We start from the raw sequence: 14,739 nt of genomic DNA on the forward strand, positions 1-14,739 counted from the left end.
TCTTCATTTTGGTAGCCGAATCGCTCTGGTTCGATTTCGACTAAAACCAGCTGATTTTAACGTCGGTTGTAGCTGGCGGCGTTGTTGCCAGAATTCCTCACACTTTATAAAAATAATACTGATCATTTGAAATCAATTTAATTTCCTATTATATTATTTACGCCCTTTATATAATGAAAATATTAAAATAACAGTCATCATATCAAACATTTTCTACAAAATGGCGGTGATAATCAGAAAAATTTTGATATAGCGATGTAAGAATTGAAATAAATATCTTATTAAATGTTCAAATTGGACGATTGTTGTGAGGAAAACTTCCAAATAACATTTCCAGCTCTATAAAAATATTTTCTCGTCTTGGCAACAATGGATATAAAAAAAAACTCGGCAACAATTATTTTTTTTATAGTGTACGTATTCTGATTTGTTTTTTAGTGTATTTCCTATATTTGTGTATTGGTAGATTACGTCGACAAGCAAGAGATCAATTCAACGATATTTTCAAAGTCGCGGGTTTAAAATAGAATATGAACTTTTGGTACCTTTCGTTGAGACCATAGTCACAGTGATATTCTTCAAGTTTAAGAATTGTCCGACGTGTGTACAACTACTTTCTTCAATCGTTCTCTTGTATCTGATGTTATCCACATTTTTACCAAACACAACACACAGAAACACCAAAATAATGGTCGTACAAATAATTATTACACGCATCTTGTCGGGGCGCCAAGTTTTTCGAAATATACGGATCGTCCGATTACGAACCGTACGGTCGCGTCTTGTTCTCTACGATACGCGTACTGATCTATATCCCACCGACTGAACGACTGAATTTCGTCGAATGCCGAATGGCTAGCAAGGCGCGGATCTCGGTTGATCTGTCTCTGGCGGTGTTGTCAAATTGATGTTGTTATCGTGGGTGAAGACAAAAATTGATGATGAGCCGGTTTGCTTCAAATTGCTTGCAGCGGTGTTAAAATAAACATTCTAATAACGATCTTGAGTACTATATATGAATTAAATTATCTTTTGTTTATTTTAAAACTAATTTTTTAAATTTCACATTTCATAAATATGTGAGTTTTGTTATTTATTCCATTAATTAATTTCGATTCAAATTTCAATGTTGAAAAATGTTTTTTTTTCCTCAATTAAGGTTTGAAATATTAGCTTGATATCAAATTTCGAAAAAATAATTGAAAAAAACATTTCATGTAAATTAACACAGCATGTGGTTAGATTTAAACAAAATGGCGGTCTCGAGGTTCAATGTTTTCTATTTAGACTATCAAATTAACACGAATATTTTTGAGTCTTTACTAGTTTTTCTGTTAGATACATTCAGAAATTATCTATCTAATGGTATCAAGATGATAATACAGGAAAAAAAGGAGTTACGTGGTTTGCGACTAAAATTTCTTTAATGAAATAAGTCTAATAATTAAAATATAATATAGTTTTTTTCAATAGAAAACAAACTTTTAATGGAAAATCAATGTATAAAATGATCTTAAAAAACACTAAAGCACTAAAATAACGAATATGCCTACATTTTTAATCTTATTACTTACATATAGGCAACTAACTTTACGTTGAAATTGCGCTACCATCTATCGCGCGATAGACAAACAATTATATAATCGTATATCAAAACGATGAAAAAATAGTTGTAAATTTTTTTTACTCTATTAAAAGTAACTAACATAAAAAGATATAATTATTCCATTAGTAATATTTGCAATAACATTAAATCTTGTATATAAATCACTAACGATTTATCATGGATATTCGAAGAGAATCGATATATTGCTTCAATGAATCAAAGTTAAAAAAATATTCAGGAATTCTTTTAATAATTTTAGGAAGAATTTATACACAATCACGTAATAGTTTTTGAGTATTGATATTTAGGATAATTAAATTTTTTTGGATGTATAACAAGAACGATTAATAATCGACATTTGACATATAAATCGATTTAAAAAAATCGATGTATTGCTTGACACTCCAAATATATGTTGAATAGTGTATTATTCACCCAAACAAGTTAAAAAAGTGAAAATAACTTTTATAAAACAGAATTAAATTGTGTACAATTTTTATATAATCGAATATTTATGTATACCAATACCTAGTTATCAAATATCCATTTGTATTTTTAAATTTTTATAGGTTATGTTTTCTTCCTTCAGCTGATATAAATTCGACTATGTCAGATCAAGTTTCTGACCCCACAGATCCTTCTGGTAGTAATACCAAGGATCAAACAGGTCAAAAGACGTTAAATTTCCAAGGGAAAACTGATCAGTACGCTTCGAGATTAATAAATTTACAGAGAATACAACAGAAGAAACAAGCCGTTCTTTCGTTGCCATATAATAAGAAATTATTAAAACTAGCAGTTTATTCCAAATGCCAGGTATAATTCATAAATTATTATATAATAATTTATGTTTTTTGAATGTGTTTTCAGGCTGAAAAATGCGATTGTATCGGTTGGAAAAGGGTGGATAGTAATCAACAGAATCCCACGTTTACGGATCCTTGTAGATGCGAGCATCTTCTAGGTTGGTTCTTATTGGAAATATTACGCGTTTTTTTCAATTATTTTCTTGATTTCAGAGATGCATATATCACATTTGGTGGATAAACCGGAACAAGAACTCAACCGACTTTTGAGTATGGTTGTCGACGTGGATAACATGTATACGGCAATGAGTAAAGAAGAAAACCAAGAAACCCACAAAGTATACTTATATTTATTCAGGGTAAGTGATTTAATTCATTCGTTATTTGGTTTTTATTGATTTCATTTCAGCTGTTAAGGAAGTGCGTTTTAACCCTCGATAAACCCGTTGTAGAGGGCCCTTTGGGCCAGCCGCCCTTCCAGAAACCCAGTATCCACAAGGCCGTTACAAATTTATTGATTTACAAGTTTTCCCACATCAGCCAACAAGAATTGAAGACCATGTACGAATTAGTCAAAATATTGTTCCATTGTTTGAACACTTGGGATTTCCCTTGTCCCAGTAGCCAGAAGCATATCGTCAGTCAAGAAGAAGCCATGAAATACAAAATCGAGTATACGAGGTGAGTGTGAAAAGTTTGTACGATCATTTTTTTGATGAAAGGTGTTAAAATAATTGTTGTCACTTGAAACGACGCTGTATGTTCAATTTTAAGTACCGTGCCTGTTAATTGTGACTATATAATGTTTGATAATCAGAGGGAAGTACAGATGAAGGCTATTAGTACTTCTGCGATAATTTTCAGACAAATTCTACTTATTTTGCAGTTTAATCAAAGTTTTATTCATCTAAGCTACTAAATTATAACCAAATTTGTTAATTATATAACTCTTAAGGTACTTTTTTGGTTTATTTAGCTCTATAGGTACCTTTTCTAGTTTTATAATGAATATTTTTTGTTAATTCAGCTCTACAGGTACTTTTTCTAGCTTTATAATGAAGATTTTCTGTTTATTTAGCTCTATAAGTACTTTGGTTGGTATATTTAGCTCTATAGGTACTTTTTTGGTTTATTTAGCTCTGTAAGTACTTTTTCTAGCTCTGTAATGAATTTTTCTGGTTTATTTAGCTCTACAGGTGGTTTTAGTCATTTATGTAGGTCTATAGGTATTTTATCTAGCTCTATAATGAATTTTTCTGGTTTATTTAGCTCAACAGGTGGTTTTAGTCATTTATGTAGCTTTATAGGTACTTTTTATAGCTCAATAATGAATATTTCTCTTTTATTGAGCTCTATAGGTACTTTTTTGGTTTATTTACCTCTGTAAGTACTCTTTCTAGCTCTATAATTAATATTTTAGCTCCACAGATACTTTTTATCGTTTATTTAGCTCTATAGATGGTGCTTTTCGTTGTTTGTTTAGCTCTATCGATATATTTTGTGGTTCTATAATGAATTTTTCTCGGTTATTTATCTCTACGGGTACATTTTGACTTTTTTTTTTAGGTGGTTGGTATTTTGTTATGTCCCAACTTTCTGCGATTCGTTGCAACACTTTGACACCACCATGGTATTCGGAAGGACGTTATTGAGGGCGATATTCAAATATATACGCAAACAAATCATGGATCAATTTTATAGGGAACGGGATACGATGCCTTCCGATAGGAGACAATTTCTCTTAACGAATTTCCCCCCGTTCTTGAGTCAATTGGACGAAGAAATTTACGCATCAAATTCCCCAATTTGGGATCCCGATTTCAAATCGACTTCTTTACATTTTCAGTCGTTACTCGATTCGAGGTTAAGGGGTGAGTATTTAAAATATCGAGATATCTATTATTTCTACTCACCCTGTATTAGATTTAACGATTATTAACGAAATTTTCACGAATTTTTATGTTTTATAAAAATTCTGGTTTTTTTGGTTGTTTTTTTTTATAAATCTTTTATTATACAGGGTTTTCAACTTGTGTGTCAGAAAATGATTATAATGTTTTAGTTACCCTGTATAATGTGTGATAATAATATATTTTTGGATTGGGAAAATGGAAGGGATATCAAATTTGGTATGAAATACAGGGTGTCTCATTTAAAAAACTTAATTTCGATTAAAAATTTGTTTTTTCGCAATAACCTCAAAAAAATTGAATCGACCTGTATAATATGTCGGAAAAATTCATGATTTTGTTGAAAAATCGATGAAAATATCAAATTCCATGTATTATATAGCTTGTCTCATTAAAAACGGACACAATTTCGATTTCCAACTGGTTTTTTCGTTATAACCTCAAAAAAATTGGATCACCCCGTATAATATGTTGGAAAAATCCATTGTTTTGGTGGAAAAGCGAAGAAAATATCGAGTTCCATGTATTATACAGGTTGTCTCATTAAAAACGGATACAATTTCGATTTCCAACTCGTTTTTTCGTTTTAACCTCAAAAAAATTGGATCACCCCGTATAATATGTTGGAAAAATCCATTGTTTTGGTGGAAAAGCGAAGAAAATATCGAGTTCCATGTATTATACAGGTTGTCCCATAATTAATTTCCATTTATGTCTCATTTTTCTGCAATAATTAACATAACCTCAAAAAAAGGCGATCACCCCGTATAATAATACATTGTTGCGATGAAATAGTAAAGAAAATATTAAATTCCACGTTATATTCAGGTTGTCCCATAAAAAAATCAACGAATTTCATTTTATAACTTGTTTTTTTCGTATTAACCGACATAACCTCAAAAAAAATCGTCCTTCTCGTATAATTCCCTTCTTACAACGCTCAATAAACTGAATACCCGTTCCCAAACTATCAAAATCGCCGTTTCCCTTCATGTTTTCCGATTTTCCAAGGCGGCGCCGGTACTTCCAAGAAAACCGAATTCGAAAAAGTCACTTTGGGACACAGCGACAGGGAAGGCTTCACGACGACTTCCCTAAATACCACCAAAACCGCCAGAACCTCCGAAATGCCAATCAGAGAAGCCAAAAGAAGAAAATTCGCGTCCGAAGACCATTTCGAAGACATACCCAAAGAGACGGTCGCCGAAATAATCGCCACCATCGACGATCCCAATTACATGACAGGTCCCGACGTGAGTGAATCACTGTTTCGTTTAATATACACAGGGCGATTAAAAAAATATATTTGTATTAACGTTTAGATGGTGTTTTCCGAAGACGCTTCCGCCACGGACGAAATACCGAAGTTGGAGGAGCAGCAGAACATCATCCAACTCCACGTCGTCGGCAACAGTCTGACCAAACCTGTCGCCAAACAGACCATGTTGTGGTTGATCGGTTTGCAAAACGTTTTTTCCCACCAACTGCCCCGGATGCCCATCGAGTACATCACTCAGCTGCTATTCGATCCGTGAGTTTTTCCACTTTTTTTTTTTTCGGTTTTTTTTATTGGGTTTTATTTTTTTGGTTTCTCCAGAAAACATCGAACGATCGCCCTGATTCAGGACAACCGTCCCATCGGTGGGATATGTTTCAGACCGTTCCAGACGCAGGGTTTTACGGAAATTGTTTTTTGTGCCGTTACTTCCATTAAACAGGTCAAAGGGTACGGTACGCATTTGATGAATCATTTGAAAGATTATCATATTTCTAAAGGGATTCTACATTTTTTGACTTTCGCCGATGAAAATGCCACAGGTGGGTCGGAAACTTTTTTTTTTTTTTTTCTAATTTTTCATCCAATTATTGTCAAATTCAGTATTTCATTCGAATTTTATCAAATTTACTGTTTTGCCCAGTTTTTATCAATAATTTTACTGTTTTGCCATATCTGTTTGGATACATTTAAATTTTGCCCAATTTCACCCATTAGTGTCAAATGTGTCATTTTAACCAATTCATTGTGTTTTCAACAAAATTTGATGAAATTTACTATTTTGCCCAATTTTTATCATTAATTTTACTATTTTGTCCAACCTAGCTTATTAGGGTCAAATATACCACTTTGCCCAAATCATTTTTAAAAAAAATGTTGAAATTTACCATTTTGCCCAATGTTTATCATTAATTTTACTATTTTGCCCAATTTCTATAATTTTACTATTTTGCCCAATTTTTATCAATAATTTTACTATTTTGTCCAACCTAAAGTCAAATATACCACTTTGCCCAAATCATTATTTTCAAAAAAATTGTTGAAATTTACCATTTTACCCAAATCATTATTTTAAAAAAAATTGTTGAAATTTACCATTTTGCCCAAATCATTATTTTCAAAAAAATTGTTGAAATTTACCATTTTGCCCAAATCATTATTTTCAAAAAAATTGTTGAAATTTACCATTTTGCCCAAATCATTATTTTCAAAAAAATTGTTGAAATTTACCATTTTGCCCAAATCATTATTTTCAAAAAAATTGTTGAAATTTACCATTTTGCCCAAATCATTATTTTCAAAAAAATTGTTGAAATTTACCATTTTGCCCAAATCATTATTTTCAAAAAAATTGTTGAAATTTACCATTTTGCCCAAATCATTATTTTTAAAAAAATTGTTGAAATTTACCATTTTGCCCAAATCATTATTTTCAAAAAAATTGTTGAAATTTACCATTTTGCCCAAATCATTATTTTCAAAAAAAATTGTTAAAATTTACCATTTTGCCCAAATCATTATTTTCAAAAAAATTGTTGAAATTTACCATTTTGCCCAAATCATTATTTTCAAAAAAATTGTTGAAATTTACCATTTTGCCCAAATCATTATTTTCAAAAAAAATTGTTAAAATTTACCATTTTGCCCAAATCATTATTTTCAAAAAAATTGTTGAAATTTACCATTTTGCCCAAATCATTATTTTCAAAAAAATTGTTGAAATTTACCATTTTGCCCAAATCATTATTTTCAAAAAAATTGTTGAAATTTACCATTTTGCCCAAATCATTATTTTCAAAAAAATTGTTGAAATTTACCATTTTGCTCAATGTTTATCATTAATTTTACTATTCTGCCCAATTTTTATCAATAATTTTACTGTTTCGCCATATCTGTTTAGATACATTTAAATTTTGCCCAATTTCACCCAATAGTGTCAAATGTGCCATTTTAACCAATTCATTGTGTTTTCAACAAAATTTGATGAAATTTACTATTTTGCCCAATTTCTATTACTAATGTTACTATTTTATCCAATCTAGTTCATTGGGGTCTGCGGGGGGCTACGTTTTTAAAAAATTTTACCATTTTGTCCAATATAGTTTATTAGGGTCAAATATACCATTTTGTCCAATTCATTGCTTTTAAAAATTCTGATGTAATTCACTATTTTGCTCAATTTTGACCAAATTTCCGCCATTACTTAGTTTCAAATTTTCCATTTCGCCCAAATTGTTTCCTTCATAACAAATTTACGATTTCGTCCAATTTCCTTCATTATTAGCAAAATTACTATTGTGCCCAATTTCGATGTTCATTATCGAATTTACCATTTTGCCCAATTTCGGCCAAATTTCCGTCATTACTTAGTTTCAAATTTTCCATTTCGCCCAAATTGTTTCCTTCATAACAAATTTACGATTTCGTCCAATTTCCTTCATTATTAGCAAAATTACTATTGTGCCCAATTTCGATGTTCATTATCGAATTTACCATTTTGCCCAATTTCGGCCAAATTTCCGTCATTACTTAGTTTCAAATTTACCATTTCGCCCAAATTGTTTCCTTCATAACCAATTTACGATTTCGCCCAATTTGTGTGATTGACAGCAAATTTCCGTCATCAGAACGAAAATTACCATTATGCCCAATAACCTAATTAATAATTTCCTATTTGGTTTAGGGTACTTCGAAAAACAGGGTTTCTCCAAAGATATCAAATTGAATAGGGCCGTTTACCAAGGTTACATAAAAGATTACGTCGGTGCTACGTTGATGCATTGCGAATTAAATCCAAAAATAGTTTATACGGAATTTACTAGTATGGTGAGGAAACAGAAGAAATTCGTCAAACAATTGATTTATCAACAACAGAACAACGTTTCCAAAGTGCACCCCGGTTTGACGTTCTTCAAAGAAGGTCGGTAGTACGACTCGATACTCCCCTCATCCCCGACGCATTATTTTTCTTATTATATTTTATATTGAAGGTGTTCGAAGTATCCCCATCGAATCGATTCCCGGTATAGAGGAGACCGGTTGGAAACCGGCTTCCAGAGCCACCAGGGGTCAGTTATTGGAGGAGTCTCAGGACGCCGACGTTTTAGCGGGACTTTTGAAGAGCGTGCTCAATTCCGTAAGTTGGGGGGTGGGAGGTCGGTATATATACTTTGGGGTTTTAACGAATTATTTCGAATTTGTTTAGGTGAAAAATCACGAGGATTCGTGGCCGTTCAGACAACCGGTCGATAGGCACGTCGTAAAGGATTATTACGATCATATTAAATATCCGATGGGTGAGTTTTTTTTTATATATATATTTTTTTTCAATTTTTTCACATATTTTTCTAAATTGAAATCAATTTTTTTCTAATTTTCAATATTTATTTCGTTTTTTCGTATATTTTCCAAAAATTATTCACTTTTTTTAATATTTATTTTGTTTTTTTTTTATATATTTTTAATATTTATTTCGTTTTTTATATATGTTTAATATATATTTCGTTTTTTATATATTTTTAACGTTTATTTTGTTTTTTCATAAATTTTCCAAAATATAATCCATTTTTCATATATTTTCAATATTTTCATTTTTTAATGTTTATTTTGTTTTTTCATATATTTTCAATATTTTCATTTTTTTAATGTTTATTTTGTTTTTTCATATATTTTCAATATTTTCATTTTTTTAATGTTTATTTTGTTTTTTCATATATTTTCCAAAATTTAATCCATTTTTCATATATTTTCAATATTTTCATTTTTTAATGTTTATTTTGTTTTTTCATATATTTTCAATCTTTTCATTTTTTAATGTTTATTTTGTTTTTTCATATATTTTCAATATTTTCATTTTTTTAATGTTTATTTTGTTTTTTCATATATTTTCCAAAATTTAATCCATTTTTCATATATTTTCAATATTTTCATTTTTTAAATATTTATTTTGTTTTTTCATATATTTTCCAAAATTTAATCCATTTTTTATATATTTTCAATATTTTCACTTTTTTAATGTTTATTTTGTTTTTTCATATATTTTCCAAAATATCCATTTTTCATATATTTTCAATATTTTCATTTTTTTTATGTTTATTTTGTTTTTTCATATATTTTCCAAAATTTAATCCATTTTTCATATATTTTCAATATTTTCATTTTTTTAATGTTTATTTTGTTTTTTCATATATTTTCCAAAATTTAATCCATTTTTCATATATTTTCAATATTTTCACTTTTTTAATGTTTATTTTGTTTTTTCATATATTTTCCAAAATATAATCCATTTTTCATATATTTTCAATATTTTCATTTTTTTAATATTTATTTTGTTTTTTCATATATTTTCAATATTTTCACTTTTTTAATGTTTATTTTGTTTTTTCATATATTTTCAATATTCTCATTTTTTTAATGTTTATTTGTTTTTTCATATATTTTTTCAAAATGTAACCCCTTTTTCATATATTTTCAATATTTTCACTTTTTTAATGTTTATTTTGTTTTTTCATATATTTTCCAAAATATAATCCATTTTTCATATATTTTCAATATTTTCATTTTTTTAATATTTATTTTGTTTTTTCATATATTCTCCATAATTCAATCCATTTTTCATATATTTTCAATATTTTCATTTTTTTAACATTTATATTGTTTTTCACATATTTTTTCAAAATGTAACCCCTTTTTCAAATATTTTCAATATTTTCACTTTTTTAATGTTTATTTTGTTTTTTCATATATTTTCCAAAATTTAATCAATTTTTCATATATTTTCATTTTTTTAATATTTATTTTGTTTTTTCATATATTTTCAATATTTTCATTTTTTAAATATTTATTTTGTTTTTTCATATATTTTCCAAAATTTAATCCATTTTTCATATATTTTCCAAAATATAATCCATTTTTCATATATTTTCAATATTTTCATTTTTTTAATATTTATTTTGTTTTTTCATATATTTTCAATATTTTCACTTTTTTAATGTTTATTTTGTTTTTTCATGTATTTTCAATATTTTCATTTTTTTAATGTTTATTTGTTTTTTCATATATTTTTTCAAAATGTAACCCCTTTTTCATATATTTTCAATATTTTCACTTTTTTAATGTTTATTTTGTTTTTTCATATATTGTCCAAAATTTAATCAATTTTTCATATATTTTCATTTTTTTAATATTTATTTTGTTTTTTCATATACTTTCCAAAATTTAATCCATTTTTCATATATTTTCATTTTTTTAATATTCATTTTGTTTTTTCATATATTCTCCATAATTTAATCCATTTTTCATATATTTTCACTTTTTTAATATTCATTTTGTTTTTTCATATATTTTCCAAAATTTAATCCATTTTTCATATATTTTCATTTTTTTAATATTCATTTTGTTTTTCCATATATTCTCCATAATTCAATCCATTTTTCATATATTTTCAATATTTTCATTTTTTTAACATTTATATTGTTTTTCACATATTTTTTCAAAATGTAACCCCTTTTTCAAATATTTTTAATATTTATTTTGCTTTTTCGGAAATCTTCATTATGTATTTCGTTTTTTCATATATTTTCCAATAATTATTCAGTTTTTTTAATATTTATTTCATTTTTGTATATATTTTTAATATTTATTTTGTCTTTTTTTTGGATATTTAATGCGTTTATTTTCGATATTTTTCAATATTCAATCAATTTTTTTTTATATTTATCAATATTTATTTTGTATTTTTTTTTTTCGTATTTTCATTTTTCAGATTTGAAAACAATGAGTGAAAGATTGAAATCTCACTATTACGTTTCGAGGCGACTTTTCATCGCCGATATGATGAGGATTTTCACCAATTGTAAATTCTACAATTTACCCGAAACCGAATATTATCAATGCGCCGAAAATTTGCAGCAGTATTTCCAAACGAAAATGAAGGAAATTGGCTTGTGGGATAAATAGATCAATTTAAGAAACATTTTTCTTTGTTTTATTTCCCTCAATCTACCCTTCAAATCAAAAATCGTTTTTACCGAAATCTCATACTATTTTAATGATCCGGCAACGTGGTTCGGTTACATTGACAAGAATATATTCCAATTTACAATCTCCTATTATTTTAATGATTGTTTAGTTGAATCCATGATTAAAATGGAAAATTAAATCAATTTTCACTAAAATTCCATAAATTGGCAACGTAGTGTCATATTATTTCGATGATTTGGCAGCATAGTTTAGATCATCGAATTGCACTTCGACGATTTAGTTTATATCTATGGACAAGAAAAATTTGAATGTAACGTTGTCATATGTTTATATATAGATATAAAGCGATTGTTTTATGAATCCCCAAATGTTTATTTGTTAATTGAATTCAAATGTACTTTTTATTTATCTATGAAAACGCTTGGCAACATCGGTTATCTATGTCATTGCCATTAGTTTGACAATTTTGACAGTACTTGTAATTGTTATCATTGTTTGTTTATTACCAAAATATTTAAGAAAAACGATGAAATTTTTTTTGTAACTCAATTTTTTTCAAAGCAGTTGTGAATTTTGACACAAAATGTTCATTTACCACGATGTATTACGGTATAGGTAAGTGAATTATATTTTTAGGTTAGGTTTGTTTATACGACTTCGAGAATTGAATTTATAAGAAAATAGTTGATTTTCACTATTTCAAACTTGAAATGGAATTAAATTATTTTGTTTTTACCAAAAAAATCGTGTTGGAAAATGTATTATTTTGAAAATCACGATCTGTTTATTGGTAAACGATGTGATGTTTGAAACACTGTTTTTGGCTTTTTAGGATCAGACGTGTTTTTTTGGGGTATTAAATGAAAGAATTAGGAGAAAACCAATATATATATTAAGTTCATCTACAATAATAAAACGATTTTTATACAACGTTACACATAAATATCATACGAAATATTAATAATAAAAATGACTAGTAAAAATCATACTATCGAAAAAAAGTTAAACAATTTTTGTTAAAATAAACTATACTATACAAAAATCCAACAATTAGCTGCACTAAACAGTGAAAAAAATCACCAAAAAAATCAAACTTTTTAATATTTAATATCAATTATACTAAAGCTATATTAAACGTACAAAGTGAAATTAGGATGCAGTTTCGAATAGATAAACCCTCCCAATTTCACCGATATTTTCTCCAGAGATTTTTCTTGATTATAGAAGATAATTTCGTTTGCCTCCAGCCCACTACTAAACGAATTTAATAAATATCTTCGTAAAAATTGATTTTAGAAAAAAAGTTTCCAACAAAAATCGAAGTCAATAAAAAGTTCTACAGAAAAGGTTATATACATTCTCTCCTAAATCTATTATTTTGGCAGTTTTGACCCGAAATATCTCAATTAGAGGTTAGGTTAGTCAATTTGACACTTAACGAGATATTTTGAGTCATAACGGCCAAAATAATAGATTTACATAAAAAATGTATATAACTTTTTTCGTAGAGCTTTCTATTAGCTTCGATTTTTGTCTGAAACTTGTTCTTCTAAAATCAATATTTTCGCCCCCCAGCTTCCTTCAAAGTTGTAACAATTTTATTAAATATCTTCGGAAATAATGATTTTACAGAAAAAAGTTTCCAACAAAAATCGAAGCTAATAAAAAGCTCTACAAAAAAGATTGTATACATTTTTTTCGAAATCTTATTATTTTGGCAGTTTTGACCCAAAATATCTCAATTAGAGGTTAGGTTAGTCAATTTGACACTTAACGAGATATTTTGAGTCATAACGGCCAAAATAATAGATTTACATAAAAAATGTATATAACCTTTTTTGTAGAGCTTATTAAGACCTTCAATTTTTGTTTGAAAGTTTTTTCAGCAAAATCAATATATACAGAGATATTAGTGAAGTTTGAAATAGGTTGGAGGGCTAATGCACAATTATCTTCTTTAATTAAAAAAAAAAAAGAAATCGACAAAATTTGGGGTTTTATCTTTTCAGTACTACACCCGTTGAAAATACCCACAGTGAGGTTTAATTCAATTATTTCCTGTGGGTTTCTTTTTCTACTATTTTTTTTTTTCTAAATTTGGGACACCCTGTACGAAATATTTGTCCCGAATTAATCGAACACACCAACTTAAACCATTATTGTTATCAAGTAAATACTCAAATTCCTAGTTTCGACGAATTTACGATTACGAGGGGAAACGAAAAAGTAGAGGTGTGTTCGATATCTGATTATATTAATAATAAAAAAAGGTGTTATCTAACTTTTTGAGAGTACCTTGTAAACCGAGATTCAACGTATTCTAAACAATTAGTCTTAGGATAAATTATATTTTGTAATAAAAAAAATCTTTTATAACAACATTAATTTCAGTGTATGTATTACGTATTAAATACAAAAAATTCGTATTTTACGTAAAAAATACTTTTTTTGCTTCAAATATCAAAAAAATTAAGCAGATCCATTGAGTCAAATAAGATTTTTAACGAGAAAAAATCTTTTTTTTTCGCGTGTAACTTTTTACAACCTCAAATTTCCAAACATCGACAATGTAAATTTAAACGTGGCAACATAGCTAACAACGCAACTAAATTTAATGGCACTTAGTCATAGTAGATCAAGGTACAGCGTTGCCGCGTACAATTTTTTTTCATTAAAAATCTTTTTTTCTTTTTCTAATCGTTTCAATACTATTCTATTCGATTATTTAGAATCGATAATAGCACTTCACTGGTCACTACATCAAAAGGGGCGAAACAAGCTCCGTAAAAAGACATTTAATTTGAAAACGAATTTGTCTTTGTAATCCCCCGGTATTTATCGAAAATATATTCGTTGTTCGAAATTTTCTTTTTTCATATTAAATGTCTCGAAACTAGTTTTTAGACCCGACTACAATTACGCTAAATGCTACAATCGCTATCCTCGGATAGTTCTGCCGGTTCGACGTCGTCGTCGTCGTCGTAATCGTCGTCTAGTACGTTATCTAAGTGATGCGAAAGAAGATCTTCCTCGTTACCTTCATCGAATGAGCTATGAAACGTGTTTTGTAATAATAAAATGATATTTTTTCATAGTTAGTACAAGCTTTAGTAATTATTTTGGTGTTAGATAAACAGTCAAAAATATGGATTTTTCCTA

General features: G+C 28.0%; 3 protein-coding genes and 1 long non-coding RNA gene across 5 annotated transcripts in view; 2 read left to right on the forward strand and 2 right to left on the reverse strand.

Annotated features, from left to right (window-relative positions):
* Positions 1-846, reverse strand: part of LOC130443838 (division abnormally delayed protein) — a 63,393-nt gene extending 62,547 nt beyond the window's left edge. The window contains exon 1 of the mRNA XM_056778702.1: positions 546-846. Within this exon, the coding sequence (XP_056634680.1) occupies positions 546-717 (172 nt within the window). The 5' untranslated portion in view covers positions 718-846. The remainder of the gene's footprint in view (positions 1-545) is intronic.
* Positions 847-1,978: 1,132 nt separating this feature from the next.
* On the forward strand, positions 1,979-11,572 carry LOC130443840 (histone acetyltransferase KAT2A). Its single transcript, XM_056778704.1, has 12 exons — positions 1,979-2,422; positions 2,477-2,570; positions 2,626-2,771; positions 2,822-3,093; positions 3,979-4,283; positions 5,334-5,575; positions 5,645-5,853; positions 5,920-6,140; positions 8,282-8,518; positions 8,589-8,734; positions 8,804-8,894; positions 11,363-11,572. The coding sequence occupies exons 1-12, from the start codon at positions 2,213-2,215 to the stop codon at positions 11,554-11,556; spliced, it is 2,367 nt and encodes a 788-aa protein (XP_056634682.1). The 5' UTR covers positions 1,979-2,212; the 3' UTR covers positions 11,557-11,572.
* A 505-nt stretch (positions 11,573-12,077) lies between these two features.
* Positions 12,078-14,739, forward strand: part of LOC130444302 (uncharacterized) — a 29,569-nt gene continuing 26,907 nt past the window's right edge. Inside the window, exon 1 of the long non-coding RNA XR_008909947.1 lies at positions 12,078-12,195. This is a non-coding gene — a long non-coding RNA (uncharacterized LOC130444302). The remainder of the gene's footprint in view (positions 12,196-14,739) is intronic.
* LOC130444301 (serine/threonine-protein phosphatase 2A regulatory subunit B'' subunit beta) overlaps positions 12,421-14,739 on the reverse strand; it is a 29,041-nt gene continuing 26,722 nt past the window's right edge. Inside the window, exon 13 of one of the 2 annotated variants that reach the window (XM_056779376.1) lies at positions 12,421-14,631. In XM_056779376.1, coding sequence (XP_056635354.1) covers positions 14,502-14,631 — 130 coding nt within the window. In that variant the 3' untranslated portion in view covers positions 12,421-14,501. The remainder of the gene's footprint in view (positions 14,632-14,739) is intronic. The other variant, XM_056779377.1, reaches the window with a different exon arrangement.

This window comes from Diorhabda sublineata, chromosome 5 (genome assembly GCF_026230105.1).
Source record: "Diorhabda sublineata isolate icDioSubl1.1 chromosome 5, icDioSubl1.1, whole genome shotgun sequence".
NCBI classification, from domain to species: domain Eukaryota; kingdom Metazoa; phylum Arthropoda; class Insecta; order Coleoptera; family Chrysomelidae; genus Diorhabda; species Diorhabda sublineata.